The sequence below is a fragment of the Pinus tabuliformis genome, chromosome 2_1, assembly GCF_031772625.1.
Source record: "Pinus tabuliformis cultivar Carrire ecotype Pingquan chromosome 2_1, CPIR1, whole genome shotgun sequence".
Lineage (NCBI taxonomy): Eukaryota > Viridiplantae > Streptophyta > Pinopsida > Pinales > Pinaceae > Pinus > Pinus tabuliformis.
Window position 1 is genome coordinate 180,034,962 of NC_142299.1, and position 20,205 is coordinate 180,055,166.

At 40.0% G+C, this 20,205-nt stretch overlaps 1 protein-coding gene across 1 annotated transcript; it reads left to right on the top strand.

Annotated features, from left to right (window-relative positions):
* The first annotated feature begins 310 nt into the window (after positions 1-310).
* On the top strand, positions 311-1,348 carry LOC149199302 (uncharacterized). The gene has a single exon (XM_089400539.1). It carries the CDS (start codon positions 311-313, stop codon positions 1,346-1,348), a length of 1,038 nt encoding a protein of 345 aa, XP_089256665.1.
* Positions 1,349-20,205: the final 18,857 nt, after the last annotated feature.

A 20,205-nucleotide genomic window follows, 5' to 3' on the forward strand; every position in this document is an offset into this window, starting at 1 on the left:
CTCCCTAGATCAGTCCTTCCTCGGCTGGTAATATTATGGTCAGACGTAAAAATAATTGGGGGAGCCGACATTTTAGGGGACGTACTAAACAAAATCATGGTATCTCCCCACTGGACAAATTTCTTGTTGAAGTTCCCATCACTGATCTTCCATCTCCCCGGGCCCTTGGAGCAAAGATGCCCAAACAAGGTGCCTCATGACTGCCATTCTTTCTCTAAACCTCCAGGGATTGGGAACTCCCGACAAGTTCCTTGCTTTAAAATACCTCTTTCAATCTGTTTGCCCGTGTATTATATTGTTACAAGAAACAATGCACTTTGTGTCACATGTTGTTGCTTATTTCCGTAAAATGCTACCTGAATGGTATTTTGCAGCCACGGATGCTACTGGCCTATCAGGTGGATTGGTGGTTTTATGGAACCCTCTATGGGTCCGGGCAAAAGCTTTCTCTTGCTCGGCTGGTATACTTATTGATGTTCGTTTGCGTAGTGCCCCGGAACGTTTCCATATTTTAAATGTTTATGGGCCGTATAGAAACAGGACTGCTTTCTGGGAAGCATTGTTTGCTTCTGGCATAATGGAACTTTCATCACTTATTATTGTTGGGGACCTTAATTGTACTGTGGGTATAGATGAAGTTTGGGGGAAGTCAAGGAATTTGGACCCTATGGAAGGATTAATAAGAGAGGCTCTCCTGGTGCATAACTACATCGATGTTTGTTCGCCGATGCTGGTCCCTACCTGGGATAATGGATGGAAAGGGGATGCATACATTGCCAAAAGATTGGATAGGTTCATCATCCATGAGAGCTTAATGGAGCGAATGGGGAACATTCATTCTAATGTTATCAATAGTTTTCTATCGGATCATAGGCCGATAACTCTTCATTGGCAAATGGGTGGGCGGAGACATGGGATGCCCTTCAAATTTAATCGCACTTGGCTTGAAGATCCTGTATTTAATGAACTTGTGCATTCTTGTTGGTCATCTGCCCAAGTTTTGAGCTCCTCCCCTATGGAGAATATTCTGGAAAAATTGGGCATTCTCAAAGCAAATGTAAAAACTTGGCAGAAAAAGAAAATAAAGGAACAATTGAAGGATCTAGAAGATATTCAAATAGCACTGGATGCATTGATGCCATGGATGTTATCTCAGTCACTACCAGATGAAATTCGGTCACATATCAATGCTCTCGAACAAAAGAAAAGAGAAATATTGGCGGCACAGGAATCCACCTGGAGGCTAAAGAGTAGAGCAATCTGGATAAATGAAGGGGATCATAACACTAAGTTTTTTCATCGTTACGCAAATCACAGGCGTAACACAAATACTATTTGGAAAGTTTGATGCAGGGTTACCCCCGCTTACACCCACAGTATGCATGTAAAATGCATAAGCACACTTGTCCCAGGATTTTAACTCTCTAAGGAGTCAAATCTTCAATTCTAAATGGTTAAGGACCCTTTTCTTGGACTGCAGAATAATTTATTAAAACCCAACATAGCCTAACCCTTAGGCAATATCCACTTATCGAGATTTTAATCAACGCTCAAGCCTTCACATAAGACTCTATTACAGCCTTTCACTAAGTCCTTCCTATTGGGAATTTAAAACCCCTCATAACCTTCATTAATGTTAATATCGGGACTTATTCACCCTTCTAAACCTTTGTTACCCCTTAACCACATATATATAACCTTTCCCTCTTTAAACCTTGGTTACATATATTTTAACGCATAACTTACCTTTAACGCGGAACTTAAACTCTGACGAAATTCAAAGGAATAACCCGACCGAAAGACATAGGCTGGACTTCAAACATTGTAAACCCGCATTCATAATTGTCGTCGGGTCCTCACTCATCCATTTCCTTTCCATTTCGCTCTCCATTCAAACTCTAATTAGCGATCAAACAACTTGCGTTATAACCTCCATCGTTGATCTATCCTTAATAGATCCGACGGTTCACCCCGATTTCGGGTAGATAACAAGCATGGGGTTTAACCGCCCGATAAAGCGGTTTCCCCTCTCCACTACTCTGCTATGTGTCGCGTTATGAATGGAATTGGAGCCAAATGGAAGAATACCGCTTACGGTCCTTCTTCCGCCCGAAATCCACTTTCCTATATAAAACCGCTTCTTCGCAAGTTATCTTCCGCGCGCTCTTTCATGCGATGACCGTTGATCTTTGAGATCTAACGGTTCCTATGCACTACCTCTTCACTTCTCCACTCGTTCCTTTTCTTTAACTTTAATTCGTCATTCAGTGTTTTTCCTTGTGGTTTTGGGTTTTCCTTTAGGGTTTCGGCTTCCGCTCTTCCGCTGCTCAACCTTTTCTCTGAGCTTAACCTTTGCGAATTCTCACTTCGCTACTTCTCCAGAGCTCCACTCTGATCTTCAACTGGATTCAAAGACCCCTTTATGATTCCTCTGAATCATTCTGCTCCTCTGCGTGTCCTTCAGAATTCTGCCTGCAACCCCTGTTACAGAACCTACGAATTCACATATAATTCATTCATAAATACTCGTTTCACACAATTACACAGTTAGGGAATAAACCTCTGTATATATAAGTATAAACAAATGATTACATTCGAGACTCTCTGTCTCTCACACAAGCCTGATCTTCAATATCAGTGGCCTCTTCCTCTTACTCTGCCCGTAGGCTTACATTTATACCAGAAAAGTTTTGTTGAACTAATTCTGGTTCAAATCCTAGATCTACTGAACTAACTCCTAAATGTCCTCTATGTCCACTTCTAACTTCAATTAATTCCTAAGAACTCTCTCTAGTTCCTCGAATCATGAAACTACCTTTAGAGTTATAATTGACTTCTAACTCTCTTGTCATTATTAACCACTCATGTTCTCCTTTATTCGAGAGTATTTATAAACATCCTCACACATCTAATTAATTCATATTCTAATCACTTAAAAGCCGAAATATTACATTAATTTGAGACTTAGGAAACCAACTTCCTTAAAACACATGACCCCCCTATGTCTACTAAAATAAAATGATTTTCCTTGGGTTGAATGCTCCTGCATCAAACTCCCAAAGTAGAAAATATTCATGATCTCTTGATCATGTGTCTTCATGTGTTGATAGAAAACCTCCAAGGTCCCAAACTTTAGTTTGTAACTATTTGAAAGCTCTGCACCTTTGTTGTTGTTGTATGTTTGCTATTTTCTATTTCATCTTCCTCTCCTTGTCAATCAGGTTCAAATTCTGATTGATCATGTTTCCTACTGCTATCATTTTCCTCCCTATGGCCTGTTTCATCATTAGTTGCCATAATTCTTCAATCTCCATCTCTAGTACATCCTTGGACTGGTCTATACTTTGCCACTTACTTCTGCCTCTTTCTCTTTGTTTCAGGTTGTTGTTGTCCACCAACTCTTCAATCTGTTGTTCTTCTTCTTGGAGTTGTCGAATGCTATCACTTACTCTTACTCTTCCTCTCATTCTTACTTGTTATGTTATTCTTGTTGCCTCCCTTTCATCCTTACCCTCTTTCATGATTATTTATGTCTGCACTGAATCATGACTTTCCAGCATTCTCTCCAGCAATTGAGCATCTTTGTTCCATGGATTGAATTCTTCCACAGAATCTTCTTCTTTCATTTTTATTTGGTTGCTCATCTGTGCCAAATTTCCTCCAACATCTGCAACTAAACCTACACTCACAAAACACTTGTTAAAATCAAAAACATAAGGCTTCTGTGCCTTATCTTCCTTTGGAAACAATTCAGTTTGTTGCTCTGTTTCTTTCTCCTTTGTCAGCACATCAGTATGTTGTTTTGAATTCTCAAAAGAATTCATGAGACTGTCAACTAGTCTCTCCCCCACATCATCTGCTCTAATGATGTCTTTCTGTCCTTGTTCACTGTAGTGAACTCCTTCTTCTGCAATCAAACTGTCATACTCTGAATTTTCCAGCAATGCAATTTCTCTGTGACACTTCATAAGTACTTCATCATCACTTATAATTCCTACATTTATAAACAAATTATCAATTTGAAAATCACAAGGTTCAATAGTCTCAACTGTTGCTTCACATATCAGCTCTTCAGACTGAATTTCATCTCCTTCTTTCACAAGAAATTGTTCCTGTGTTGTCACAATTTCAAATATCAATGCATTATTAAGTTCTTTCTGCTGCAATAAATCACTGCTTCTCTCATTTAAGAGACATTCTCCATCCTCCTTTACTTCAGAGTTTTTATCTTCTGAAAGATACTCTTCCATACTTCTGACAGCTTCAAAAGGTTGCTCATCCTCTACAAAACACTCCTTTGTTAGTGTTCCTTCTCCCAAGGTTAAATCCTTTGCATAGGTTTCTTCCTTCTTAACATCTTTCAATAGATATCCTTATTTCTTACTGACTGTCTCAATAGTTTCCATGGCTATTTCCACTGTGCCTATCATCATAGTGAACTGATGATCCTTTACTATGTTTTCAGCTAACATAGTCTCTTCTTCAAGTTTGCCTTTAATCTCTTGTTGTTTACCTTCTCCAAGAGCTATCCTTGTCTCACCATCTGCATTAATATTCTCCTGCATTTGTTCTGCATCCACAGACAAACTATCAGTCTTAAAAACATAAGACCCTGTGGTCCCACTTGATGTTTCAGCCATCATATCTCTTTGTTTTTCTAAATCCTTCATATGATTAAGAAATTCTTCGATGGTATCCTCTTCAATCTCCTCAAGCCCTTCACTTGGTTGCTTGATATCTTTCCCCAACTGTATATGAGACCTATCTATCTCATCTTCTTCCATAACAGAATTTAGATTTTGCTTGTCTTCTTCCTCCTTTATGACAATATCAGCAAATTGTCCTTCTTTACATGTTTCACCTGCAAACATACACAAATTGTCAGATTTAAAACCATGTGACCCTTTGGCCTCACTTGAAGTTTCAGTCTTCAAGTCTTCATCTTCACTCAGAACTTCACCATGTTCTGCTTCACAAATGGACACTTCCATTTTCATTTCCAACTCAGCTTCTCTGAGTTTTTCCATCAGCCACCTTACTTGCCTCTGTTGTAGCCTTCTCTGCAACTTATGCCACTTCACTGGCTTCTTCCTCAAGACCCAACCTAGTCTCTGGCTTTCCTCTAGTATTTTCCTTAATGCATCAAGTTGTTCTTTTAACTTTGCAATCTCTTTGTCAATTTCCTCTTGACTCATCCTCTTGCCATTTGCCTTGGCATTCTCTTTCTTCATCTTTCTTCTGTTGTGGCTTCTCTGTGAATCTCTCCTATTATTGTCAGTAGTCATCTTCTTCTCCTCTTCCTTCATGAGCTCCTCACTCATCTGCAACAATCCTCTGCAACAGCTAGTCCTCCTCGTTGCAATCTTACCTCACTAAGCTCTCCTCACTCAGTCTTTTGGTAAGCACGGGTCCTCTATCTGGAACCTCCTCTTGAGCAACACCTTTGCTCCTTCTAGGCTTCTGCAATCTCTCACTCTCTCTTGAGAATACTTCAGTTGTCCTCTCTGTCCAACCTCTTGTTGGATTCTTCAGGTTCACTGCCACTTCTCCTTCAGAGTGTTTTCTTTACTCTACCTTCAAGAACACATCTGGTTCTCCTCTCACAGCTTCTCTTACTGTCCTTTGCTGAGATGTTTCATCTGCAACCACAATCTTCAATTTCAATTTGAAACAAAACACACTATCTTACCTCCAAGATCTATGTATGATCTTATTCTCCCATTCTTCTGCACTTTGAATGGATTGTCCTCTGTTTGGTCTCCAAGTCCTCTTTCCTTCAGAACTTGTACTAAGCAATCTTGCTCTCACTTTTCTTCAAGGAATCCTCTGTTCCTGTCTACTCCAAGCCTCTGCTGGAACTGCTACAATCTCCCAGGAACTTCAAAAGTTCCCCTTACAATCTTCTGTTGTAGTCTCTACCATTCATTCACTTAACTTATGCACATTACCTTCTTCTGTGTGCAAACTCCTTTTCATAGGAAATCTTTCCCCGCTCTGATTACAATTCTGCTCTGATACCAAATGATGCAGGGTTACCCCCGCTTACACCCACAGTATGCATGTAAAATGCATAAGCACACTTGTCCCAGGATTTTAACTCTCTAAGGAGTCAAATCTTCAATTCTGAATGGTTAAGGACCCCTTGCTTGGACTGTGGAATAATTTATTAAAACCCAACATAGCCTAACCCTTAGGCAATATCCACTGATCGGAATTTTAATCAGCGCTCAAGCCTTCACATAAGACTCTATTACAACCTTTCACTAAGTCCTTCCTATCGAGACTTTAAAACCCCTCATAACCTTCATTAATGTTAATATCGGGACTTATTCATCCTTCTAAACCTTTGTTACCCCTTAACCACATATATATAAGCTTTCTCTCTTTAAACCTTGGTTACATATATTTTAACACATAACTTACCTTTAACGCGAAACTTCAATTTTGTCGGAATTCAAAGGAATAACCTGACCGAAACACATAGGCCGAACTTCAAACATTATAAACCCGCGTTCATAATTGTCGTCTGGTCCGCACTCATCCATCGCCTTTCCATTTCGCTCTCCATTCAAACTTCGATCAGCGATCAAACAAATTGCATTATAACCTCCGTCGTTGATCTATCCTATATATAAGTATAAACAAATGATTACATTCGAGACTCTCTGTCTCTCACACAGGCCTGATCTTCAGTACCAGTGGCCTCTTCCTCTTACTCTGCCCATAGGGTTACGTTTATACCAGAAAGGTTCTGTTGAACTAATTCTGGTTCAAATCCTAGATCTACTGAACTGACTCCTAAATGTCCTCTATGTCCACTTCTAATTTCAATTAATTCTTAAGAACTCTCTCTAGTTCCTCGAATCATGAAACTACCTTTAGAGTTATAATTGACTTCTAACTCTCTTGTCATTATTAACTACTCATGTTCTCCTTTATTCGAGAGCATTTACAAACATCCTCACACATCTAATTAATTCCTATTCTAATCACTTAAAAGCCTAAATATTACATTAATTTGAGACTTAGGAAACCAACTTCCTTAAAACACATGACCCCCTATGTCTACTAAAATACAATGATTTTCCTTGGGTTGAATGCTTCTACATCAAAATTCAAAAGGAGGATGGTGCCCGAATTCTGTCTCAGGAGGGCATATGTGAAGTAGTTGTTTCACATTTTCTAAAATCATACAAACAAAGGGAAGAGGTTGAAGTGAACGATATGCTATAGGTTGTTGATATGTATCCGAACATGTTTGATGAGGAGGCAAATATATGTTTCTTTAGAGAGGTTACAGCAGACAAAATACTGGAAGTCCTCAAAGCATTCAAGAAAGATAAGAGTCTGGGTCCAGATGGCTGGACTGTTGAGATTTTCATGCACTTATTTGAGATTTTTAAATCAGATCTCCTAAATATGGTGGAGGAGTCACAATATACTAGGCATATTCATCCTCATATTAATTCCACATATATTGCTCTTATACCCAAAAGAAAGCCTGAGCAGAGTTTTAATGACTATCACCCAAATTCATTATGTAACCTAATTTACAAGATCATTTCAAAAACAATCGCGGGGAGGATGCGCAATATTCTATCAAGGTATATCTCTGCTGAGCAATATGGATTCCTGCCTGATCGACAAATTCACGATGTTGTTGCTATCGCACAGGAATGTACGCATTCAATCCATACCTCATCAAAATGCAGTCATTATGAAGGTGGATCTGATGAAGGCTTATGATTCAGTTGATTGGGGTTATCTTTGCTTGATTCTTCCAAAGATAGGACTGCAACCCAGGTGCGTAAAATGGATTATGGCATGTGTCCAATATAAATTATGCTATAATTATTAATGGATATCCCACCCGGTTTTTCCGAGCTGGGCGTGGACTGAGGCAAGGTTGCTCTTTGTAACCATTATTGTTTATTCTGGCTATGGATTGTTAAAGTATGCGGATTAAGCATGCGGTTGAGGATGGATTATTTTTGGCACTAGATTCTGGGAACAATATCAAAATATCGCATGGGTTTTTTGTTGACAATGTGCTAATCATGGGCATGATTCATCGCATTTCATGGATGCATCTTTTTCATATTTTGAAAAGATTTGAAAACGCTTCTGGCTTAATCATGAACATACATAAATCTAAGCTATATTTTGACATGGGTGATATGGATGATATCAACTATATTAAGAACCTGTTTGGGGTGGAGGCAACCCAAATGGCGAATGGTATACAATATCTCGGATACCATATAAAACCAAATTGTTATAGAAACAATGATTGGCAATGGCTAGTGGATAAATTCTTCAAGAGAATTTCTCGTTGGGAATTTCATTGTTTATCCATGGGTGGTCGTGTGACGCTGACAAAGGCAGTGCTAACTCAACTGGGCATTTTCTGGGCTCACTTATTTCATATTCCATTGGCAACTATAAATAACATAAACAAAATAATGGCAAATTTTATTTGGGCTGATTGTAACCAAAAGCACAAATATCACCTTACTAAATTTCGCCATATTGCCTGCTCGAAGATGAGAGGGGAATGGGGTATCATGAACCTTTAACTGTTTGGCAAAGCATTATTAGTAAAATATATGTGGCGGGCTATCTTCGGATCTAGTGTATGGAGTAGAATGATCCACCAAAAGTATATGAAGAACAAAAGTTTCACTCGCTGGTTTCGGAAAAATTCCATTGGTATTTCAGGTGGCTCGGCTATATGGAGAAGCTTTCAAAAAGTTGGAAAATTTTTCCTCAATCATCTCAGGTGGAACATGGGATCTGGACACTCCATGTTTATTGGCCTTGATCAGATATATGGAACAAATGGAGGATGCCTCTTCTCTGAACAATTGCGCCTGACTCTTCTTAGAAAAGGCTATTTGTTCTGGAATCAATTTATTCGAACATGGAGTGACCACTTTCCTATATGGAACTCTCCATTACAGATGGGGCTGACAGGACAAATGGCGGATGAACGGCTGTTCATTATTGATGTTTTAAAAGCTGCTAGGATTTGTAGGGAGGTCCATCATGACAGACTTATTTGGTCTGGGAAAATAAAATCTGCAAATGTTGTGGTTGCAAACATATATGATCAACTGTGTGAGGTAGAAGGCGAATATGTGGTGGATCCGATGCTATTTGATTTATGGAAATGGCATGTCCCATGTAAAATCATCTGCTTTACACGGCTTGTTTTCCACAACAAGAATCTAACATGGGAGAATTTGCAAAAACGTCATTGGCATGGTCCTAGCATATGTGTTATTTGCAAATAGGAGGAAAACAATGCACATCTATTTCTATCATGTCAACATGTTTCCAAGATATGGTTTAAACTTGTTGCTTATTATGATTTTCCTCACTTTCAATTTCAAAATGTTGCAGATTGTTTGAGATGATGGCTCAAGCAAAAATTGGCATGGAGGAACATTCCTCTATTTTTTTTCTTGACTATATGGAAATGGAGGAACAAACGTATCTTTGAGAACTGTTTTGAAGATTTTGGAGTTACATATGAAAAGATCATTTCATTAATGGCACTTTATCCAGCAAAGGAGATTCACCAAAAACAGAAGCAGAAAATGAGTGTTGCTCCTCCTATGGTATATCCAATCGCCTTCTTCAATGGGGCTTCACAAAACCAAATTTGTGGATGTGGCATATGGCTGGTTATGTCGCCCGATTTGCAGTACAGGGCATACTGGAATGCAGGGATGGGCACCGACAACAACGCTGAGGCAATGGCACGCTAGGGTATCATTTGGCTTATAAGTTCTTAAAATATCCCAGAGATCCATATATATGGCGACTCCAAAATTATTGTGGATTATGTTAAGAGAAATGCCAACATAAATCAGTCCTCCCTTTTGAGATGGTTAAGGAGAATTGATTGCCTCTGGACAAAAATAGGACATCCTCCTATTAATTACATAAGAAGAGAATATAACCAGACAGCGGATTTGTGCTCAAAGAAAGGCCTTCTGGGTAAAACGGGTAAAGTTCAGATGGTCATTTACATGGAGTTTCATTCCCGGATAAGTTTTTCACATCAGCGATTCTCGATCCATTTTGCTTTCTGATAAAACTGCTATCTCCATGTATGTGTAGATTATTGGAACTGTTATTATGGACGCTCTATTTTTCTGTTTCTTTGATAGTTTTGATTATGATTTAGAAGAAACAAACATTTCTAGGATGATCTTTTTGCTTAAGTCTTTTCTTAACCAACAAGATTATTTCTGGGTTTTTGGGCAGTTTTGAGGTGATTGACTGTTTCAAGCTATTTGGTAATCTGGAACACTACAGTGTACATTCTGGAAGACAATGGATGTATATGACCCATCGGTTTCTTATGATCTAATATACAGCTTTTTTCAAGTCGACTGGATGTGGAAGGAATGACGACGCACAAGAAGTGTGATAATGGTCAAGCAACGACAAATGTGTAAGTGGAGGATAAAACATTGATAAGGAATTCCGATCATAAAAGCTTTTCCAGAGTCGAAAGACAATGGGACGATGATCAGCCTGCATGGACGAATAATGAGAAATTAATGCGCGGAAGATCAGTCAAGGTCGGTGTTTTCAATGCTGAAAAACAAAGCCGAGGCCACAAATATCAAGAACGGAACAAAATTTCATCCGTCGTTTCATTCTAAAATTTCTTCTGCGAAAGTGTGTTCTTCTGATTATATGAGTGATTCCACCTGCAACTGCCCAAATTTATAATCAAATGTGGAGTCCCTCTACATACATAGTTCTTCTATTCCTACTGCTAAAACATAAAAGAAATTTGATCATGTGGGTCGTGAAGCCCAAGCATGCAAATGGACTATTGGTGGAGAACGCTCTCGAGATTTACATGGAAAATCATCCGTTAGAGATGGGAGTTTTCAATCTACTGTGAAAAACTGTGCTAAGAATAAGTCGAAGTCCAGAAATTGTAAGGATTCCAAGAAGCCCAAGCACCCAATCTCTCCTGGCAGCAAGCTGGAAAGTTTTATGAATTCGTTGTTCCTGGGTGGTAGTACTAAGAAGCCAAAGTTTTCCTCATCTCCTGTAAGTGGCTCATATTCATATCATTCTTCGAAAAGAAAACCCTCCGCTTGTTCATCTTCTTCTTCAATCCAATCCAGGCGATGTTTATGTAAAACATCGAGAGGATCGAAGAAAATTGATGGGGCCAGAAGGTGTGTAACATTCTACCCAAAAAGCGTTATTGTGGATGAGAACTCTCGTCCGTGTGGTGAAAAGTGTCTCCAAGGAATTAGAAATCCATCCCCGCATCCAAATCCTTCTAATTATCAAGAAATTACACATCTATCTATACATGCCCACGAAGTTCCACTGCTCGGTAAAAAATTGAAACATCAAAGTCTTGACAAGGACAGTGGTCCTATAGTACCGATGGCCACGAGGTTCCACTGCTCAGTAAAAAATTGAAACATCAAAGTCTTGACAAGGACAGTGGTCCTATAGTACCGATGGATGGCTAGGAACTTCAAGCATCAGAAAACAAGTAGCAATACCGAACTTGCAGTACTTGGCATCTCAACAAACAAGATGAAGACGAGGAGAAAGACGATGTTGGCCGTTGCTCAAGTGCTGCCCTGTTTGAGCCATGGCCGAGGCGGCCAGGTCGATTTCCAGAATTAACCTGGCGGCCGAGGGCCAACCCTAGAATTGACTTGGCTAGAATTGAGCTGGTCGACCTTGGCCTGAGCGCGGGTGAGTCTGGGAATCAGGTAAATTCTGAAAATTTACCTGATCCATGTAAATTAGCTCAGCTCAGATAGATTCTGGGAATCTACCTAATCCACCTAAATTCGATTCGCACGCAAAAAAAATTGTTTTTATTTTTTAATTATTTAATTCTTAATTGTATTTTTTTAATTTTTTTTAATTATTGTATTTTTTTTTTTTTAAATTTAATTTTTTTAAAAAAATTAATTATTATTATTTTTTTTCATTTTGATTTTCTAATTTTATTTATTTAATTTTTATTTTTTTATAAATTCTTTATTTTTACAAGTTAATTTTGTTTACTTTAGATATAAATTCTTAAACTTCAAGAAAAAAGACTCGGAAGGTTGGAGAGCAGCTGCCGCGACGCAGGAAATGGCCATCGCTGGAAACCCTTCCGCCGCAGGAAATGCAACCCCCGCCATGGCGATCACCGGAGGTGGTGTGGCAGGGAAGGTCGTCGTCACTGATCTCCCCTGGCTCGACAGTCAGAGCGCGGCTTTGGAGGTTTTAGACTTTTTTCAAAGCACTAGAATTGCCCTGGTCACGCGGCTCAACGCCTGGAAATCGCTGGAAGCTCTCGGCACAGCAGACTTACCTCGCTCATATCAACTACTGCCTGAGGAGCCAAATACAGTAAAGGCAGATCTGAAGGAGCGGCCAGCACAGCCTTTCGAGGCCAGAAACCCGCAGTCGTTTTACGTTTTTGCCCACTATGGGGGCGGAAAACTCTCAGAGATCGGAATGATATACACAGGATCCGCCAGCCTGGTGTTTGTCAGGCTCATTCCCCAGCAGTTGATCCAGGCATGCAAAGTCGAGGGCCGGTATGGGGCAGATCTGCCTCCGCTAATAACTGCATGGGCCAAACTCTGTAGATCTAGAGGATATTTGCAACGTTTTAACAGGGGTTTTGCAGGATGCGAGGCGCAAATGAGAGATCATCATGACAGGGGCCCAGATCTGGAAGAATGCTCAACCGATCGGGCCAAATATTGCAGATCCGGGGTGGATCTGTCGCTCAAGGCAACCAGCAACGTTTTGCTTCCAGGCAGAGCAGGAACTCAGCAAAATTGCAGACACCAGGTAACAAAAACTCGTTTCCAGATCTTCATAAAAACCCCAGAGACGCAATCTTTTTTAGTATGGGTACATACAGAAAGTACTGTGCTGCAACTGAAGCAGCAAATCTGGGTATTGGCTGGATACCCTAGCAAGATCCAGCACTTGGTAAATGGCAGAAGGTCTCTCCAAGATAACAGAACCATGGGAAGCTATGGAATTAGCCCAGGAGAAACCATCTTCTTGAATCTCAGGCTGAGGGGAGGAGCCCCTACTCAGGGTCAGACAAGCAGCACAGGGGAAGATAAAAATTTCAGAGGAGGGGATAAGGGGACAAAAACAGCATCCCAGCAGCAACCCAAAGGAGGAGCCTCCTACAAGAACATTCTTCAGGGCAACAAAGATACAGGGTCCCCTCCAGATCAAGGCAAGTATATTCCTAGGCCATACATAGTGGATCAGTTAGGACAAACCCCAGCTCTAAACTTTGACTCTTCAGGGCTTGATGACTTCGTAAAGTCCTACGAAACGCAGGCCCTAATCTGCCGCTTTAACAGTTTCTGGCCAAAACCAATGGATCTATTCCATTGGATTTTCAAAACTTGGACCATGGAATGTGATATACATCTATGCTCCAAGGGATTTTTTATAGTTAGATTCGCATCCCCGGAAGTCAGAGAACAAATCATCAGAGATGGGCCTTGGTTCTGGGGAACATCGGGGTTGTTCATGACCCCATGGTTCCCAGATTTCGATCCAAACAACATGACTGTATCCAAAGTGCCGGTTTGGGTCCGTCTATACAATCTTCCCCTTCACTTCTGGAGTGAACGAGTCTTGGAAGGAATTGGGAACAGCATAGGGAAATATATCAAAACAGATCTGGAGAGGATTGATGAAAGGGTTTTCACTTTTGCACGCATTTGTGTGGAAGTAGATCTAAGCAAAGGGCTGCCAGACAACATAAGGCTGATCTATAAACAACAAAACTGGCTACAAGCACTAGACTATGAGAATACTGCTTTCAGATGCAGGCTCTGCAGGCAGACAGGACACCTGCAAAGCACATGCCCAGAAGGAAAAAAAGCTAATAATAAAAAGAAGCAGAAAGGGAAGCAGAAGAAGGGATGGCAATTCCCTCCCCCGGACTCAGATGACGAAGAATCAGAAGCAGAAGAGGATGTCACTCCCACAGAGAATGCAGAGGCACCACAAGAAATGGAAACTCAGGAGGAAACTACATCAGAAAACAAGATCACAAAGCACCACCAAAATCAGGCAGAGAAGATTAGCGAGAATCAAAGCATGGGAGGGATCAAACGGCATCACCACTCAGATACTTCAGATTCAGACAAGGAAACAGCCAATCAGAAAGCAGAAACACAGTTAGTCATAGTTTCGACCGAGCCCACACAAGGAGAGTGGCGCAAGGTCGAAAAGAAAAAGGGGCGAAAAACTTGAAATGTGAGTTTTTACTCACTGCTGGATTTCAGTTCTTTTGACTCCTTCTTCTCTCTCCTCTCTTCTACATTCTTTTCTTCTTTTTGCACGTTAGTCTTCTAACGTTGCGTGGGGTGCGTTTGCACTCGAGCCATTTCAGGCAGCTTTTGGAAATGCTTCAATGCATCTGCTAGTGTAACTTTTCATTTTTTAATAAAAAGTTACCGTTTTTTTCCTTGGAAAAAGTTAATTTTGTTTTTTTACATTTTATTTTTTTGTCAAAAAAAAATATCCACTCTTAATTTAAAAATAAATTACTCTGTATAATAACTTTTTTTTATTGAGGGGTTCATTTTTTAAGTCTGTTTAGTCATAAAAAAATTTCATAATGTCATACTATTTTGAAAACTTTTTCATTGAGGGGTTCATTTTTTAAGTCTTTTTAGTCATAAATTTTTTTCATAATGTCATACTTGAAATATTTTGAAAACTTAAAGTTTTTTTGTAGTCATAATTTTTTGTTTAATTCCATGGTTGAAAATTTGTCAAAATTTTAATGTTTTTTTTAAGTTATGCTATTTTATCTTCAATAATATTGTTGAAAACAATTATAAGTGTTTTTTCTTTAGCACCATGAATGAAAATTGTTGGAATTTTAAGGTTTTTCAAAGACGCAATATTTTATATTTAATGTCATGCCTAAAAACGTTGGAATTTTAAGGTTTTTCAAAGATGTGATATTTTATCTTTAATGTCATGCTTGAAAATCGTTGAAACTTTAAAGTTTTTCGGAGTCATAATATTTTATCTTTAACATCATTATTAAAAAATGTTGAAAATTTACCCTACAAAAAAAAAAATTATTCTAGAGTCAACACTTTTCGTTTTCATGATGTCTTTTGCACAAAAAAAATTGGTTTTCACTGCCATCTTTAAACAATGTGGAAAATTTACCCTGAAAAAAACAAAGACGTTATTCCAACATCAACACTTGTCGTTTTTTGTTGTCTTTTGCACAAAAAAAATTGGTTTTTACTACCATTTTAAAAAATGTTGAAAATTTACCCCGAAAAAAAATAAAATTATTCGAGGATCAACACTTTTCTTTTCAGCCTGTTTTTTCATGTTTTTTCACTAGCGTTCTCGTTTTGAGGTAATAGTTCTCATTTTATCGATAACTTTGTTATGGTCGATGCACAGTAAAGATTCTTCTCCAATAAGCAATGGTTCAAGATATTTTGCATCCTTGCTCGGGACGAACAAGGCATTGAGGGTGGGGGAGATGTTGCAAGGGTCTACCATACATTATGCATCATGTAATTGTCAACAAACCTTAGTAAATGTGTGGTTAAAGTAAATGTGTGGTTGAGAGTGTGTACAACCGCTGCAACCACATCTATCATGTATAAATATACACTAATATTAATAGAAACTTGGGTTGTAATTCCCTTCCAAATATCTCTTTGTCTTTGTGTATTTTTGTGTATGTTCTCGCCAGCGCCCAATGTAGCATGTTCTTGTTGTCTGCTCACAACGGATGCCCTCAAATCCACCTCCATAGCTCCTATGTGATGTCATCAAGTGGTCTCCATGGGTCTCCAACTATCAAATAGGGCCTCATCTCCAGCGTTAAGGCTTCCTCTTGTGCAACAAGCCCTCCCTAGTCTTTGTATGGGAAACTATCCTCACATGGGCTCTAAATCAACACCTTCCCATCAAGTTGTGTCAAGGCTATCTTGGGGACACATTGGGTCCTATGGTATCATCATGAAGAATCCTCAAAACCAGGTCAAAGTTACCAACGTCTTGGGTCCTAGATGTACTTTGAGACATGTGTCATCTGCTAATGTTGTCAGGAGGCTCTAGTCTCTCAACATTGCATCTGCTTAGGCCATGTGCTTCTTTGAAGGGTCTAGGTAACTATGGAGTGGGTGCCCTCTGTAGATTTATGGTAGCATTGGATGTGCTCTAACTCTCAAAATTTACAAAGAGGCTGAGCCAAATGCATTCTCCAATACCCAGAAATCATTTTTGGAAATTCCATATGGATATAGTTTTATTAAAATAATTAATTATTTTTAATGGGACCCTAAGTCTGAACTTAGGAAATTAAAATAATTAATGGGTATTAATCTAAACTATGGGTGTAACTTCTAAAAGAAAGCGGAGATCAAGTCAATAAGATCTTAGCCATCGATTATAATCTAATCTCTGTCGTTGATTCATCAGCAAGAGGATTATAAGAGAAGGTTTGATGGGCACTTGGAGGACACACACACAGAGTTCAAAAGATCGAATTTCCGAAGCATATCAGTTGTCGGTGAGAAATTCGAAGTGAGCTTTTGCAGTGATGGGCAGGGATAGTTCTAGTTGGAAATTTCTCCTAATCCGGGAATACTCGACAGAGTAGGCAAAGAGAGATCCGGGAGAGGTGGTAGCCTTGAGGAAGTTTGAAATTTGTTGGAGGGTTTGATTTTTGTAGCTGGAAGCCGAGGTGTGAGATTGGAAGAGCAAAACTCTGAATCTCAGAGGAAAATTGATCAGCCGGGAAGAGTGACATAAATCCTAGAAAGTATGACGTTAGGTTGACATAGACACAGCGCAGAGGTAGCCAGGGGCTATTCATTCAAGGGTTGGATCAGGCAGGATTTCCAGTGATAGTGTGAGGTAATCTCACAAATCTCTATATCAGTTCTTTGTAATTGGATTGTCAGGAAAGCATCTAGAAGTTGTATTCAAAAATTACTACTGCAAAATAATAAAACGCTCAAAGTTGTTGCACCGGTTTTCCCGCATTGGGTTTTTCTGGGGACATTTGTCCAAAAATAACTGCGTAGATGTGTATGCTTATTATTTCTCTCCTATGTCGTATTTAGTTTCCACAGTTTTTTTTGGTGTAGTTTGCAATGTATGTATTTCAGTGTTTACTGTAGAAAACTGCAAATAACTTGTTCAATTAATTTAACTAGGAGAAATATAATCAGTTTGTTGCAGTAGGAATCAGGTAACCGATTTTTCACATGGTATCAGAGCATAGATCGTGAGCAGAAGAGCTCAGAAGCAGAAAGGAAGAGGGAGTTCAAAATTCCCATAGAGGCAGGAATTCAAAATCCCAGGAGGCAGCGCAGTTCGAAGGCTTGAAGGGCGAAGTCTGAAGAGAAATCGATTTCTCTGAGAGAGTCGACAGAGAAATTTGATTTCCAGTTTGAAAACTTCCAGAGGCAGAACCAGCAACATATTTTTCCTTGCAGAGCAGATCTTCAGCTGGGACGCAGATATTTTGCAGCAGTTGCCGGGAGAATAACGTCAGTGGGAGAGAAGGAGACACACTAAGGGAATTTCTTCCTCAGAAAATTCCCAACCAAGGAATTCGAATTCTCAATTGTTGAGCAGCGGCAGGAGAGGGGACGTAATTCGACATTTTTGCAGAGATGGCCACGGATGGGTAGAATCCATGTAAGAGCAGTAAATTAGATCCAGTTGATGCAGATTTCTCACATGGATCAATATCCTTGCTACAAGAGCCCAACATAATCAGTCGCAGGAGTATCACAGTGTCAGCATACACAGCTAGTCATTCAAATGACAGTTGCATAACTAGTTACAGTCAGTTTTCGGAAGACTATTGCAGTGACACACGTAGTGTGGATTGCCCAGTGGCAGTATGAAGGTGCAGTTCCAGCTAGGAGATTCCCAGTGCAGAGATTCGCAGTCCATTTTCCAGTGCAGGAGGACTGTGTGAGTTGCCAGGAGGGAGTAAAGAGATTTCCCATAAGGAGATCGAGACTCAGAGGGAGTCTAGTTTCAAAGGGAGCAGCCCTATGGAAGCTAGGACTCCGGGATCTAGGGAGATCATACTCATTACTGCAGTAGTTGCAGCAGCAGCATAGAAGCATCAGCAGAGCAGTAGCAACCACAGTATGAGTATGTCATATTTCGCCATGTTGACAACCGTACCTCAAGGAGTGAGGTGAGGTGATTTGGTCTTGTAGCCGCAGAGAGCTACAGTTGGGAAGGATCCTTGAGGAGCCCACCTCTCAGATCAATTCCTTGCTACAGGAGCCCAGATCAAAAGTCGCAGGATGGACCAGTGTCAGTTGGTACAAAGGAGTGTTAGAGTGACAGTTGTAGTGGCTAGTAGCGCCAGAGACTGAGAAGCGCAGAGTAGAGTTAGCAGTAGTGAAGATTGCAGAGAGTAGAGGTCAGCAGCAGCGCAGAGCAGAGTTGGCAGCAGTGTAGATGGCACAGAGCAGAGGTCAGCAGTAGCGTAGAGGTTTCAGAGGATCAGCGCAGAGACTAGCAGTAGTTAGAACTCCAGCAATGAGATACATCATATTGAACACCAATTCAGTAATTTGGGAAGCTTTTACGTTGTTGATTCAGTAGCAGCAGCAGTTGGAGAAGGTTGCAGTGTAGATGCAGTTGGCAGTGGTAGTGACAGCAGCAGCACGGATGCAGAATTGAGAGGCAGTTGTAGTACGAATGCAGTGTTGACAGTAGCAGTGTCAGCGGTAGTACAGATGCAACATTTGCGCAGTAGTTGGTGGACAGGATGTCAGACCTCAGCGGCGCAGAAGATGTTACAAAATAGAGTGATGCTTCAACAGTGTGCATTGCCAGAGCACATTTCTCGCTGAGAGGGAGTGTTAATTTCTGGTAGCATCGAATGTGCTCTAAGTCTCAAAATTTGCAGGGAGGCTTAGACACATGCATTCTCCAATACCAAGAAATCGTTTGGGAAATTCCACCCAAATACAGTTTTATTAAAATAATTAATTATTTTTAATGGAACCCTAAGTCTAAACTTAGGAAATTAAAATAATTAATGGGTATTAACCTAAACTGTGGGTGTAACTTCTAAAAGAAGGCATAGATCAAGTCAATATGATCCTAGCCATTGATTAGAATCTAATATGGGTCGTTGATTCATTAGTGAGTGGATTATAAGAGAAAGCTTGATGGGCACTTGGAGGACACACAAAGAGAGCTCAGAAAATCGAATTTCTGAAGCAAAGCAGCTGCCAGTGATAAATTTGAAGTGAGCTTTTGCAGTGACGGGCAAGGATAGTTCCAGTTGGAGATTTCTCTTGATCCAGGAATACTCAGCAGAAGAGGCAAAGAGAGATCCAAGAGAGGCAGCGCTGAGCCAGAAGAAGTTGACGCAGAGCTACACAAGCCCACGTAGAGGCAGCGCAAAATCCTTAAGGAAGTCCAAAACTTGTTGGAGGGTTCGATTTCTGTAGCTGGAAGTCGGGGTGTGAGACTGGGAGAGCAGAAGTCTGAATCTCAGAGTCAAATCAATCAGCCAGGAAGAGTGACGCAAATCCTAGATAGTGTGACGTTGGGCTGACGTAGACACTACGCAGAGGCAGTCAAAAGTTGTTCATTCAAGGGTTGGATCAACCAAGATTTCCAGTGATAGTGTGAGGTAATCTCACAGATCTCTCTGTCAGTGATATTATCTGTAATTGGATTGTCGGGAAGGCATCCAGAAGTTGTATTCAGAAATTACTACTGCATAATAATAAAAACCTCAGAGTTGTTGCATCATTTTTCCCGCATTGGGTTTTTCCGTGGACATTTGTCCAAAAATAACTGTGTAGATGTGTGTGCTTATTATTTCTTTCCTGTGTTGTATTTAGTTTCCGTAGTTTATTTTGGTGTAGGCTGCAATGTATGTATTTCAGTGTTTGTCGTAGAAAATTGCAAATAACTTGTTCAATTAATTTAACAAGTAGGAGAAATATAATTACTTTGATGCAGTAGGAATCGAGTAACCTATTTTTACCCTCAAGACTTGGTTGTGGTGACCCACCTAACGAAACAATATGGATTCTAGTGAAAGCAACCATCCATCAAAGACTAAGATCAATAATGCATCGAAGTGAACCAAACTTAAATGTAAAGGACATATTTATACTTCAAACGAAAATCACCTTCCAA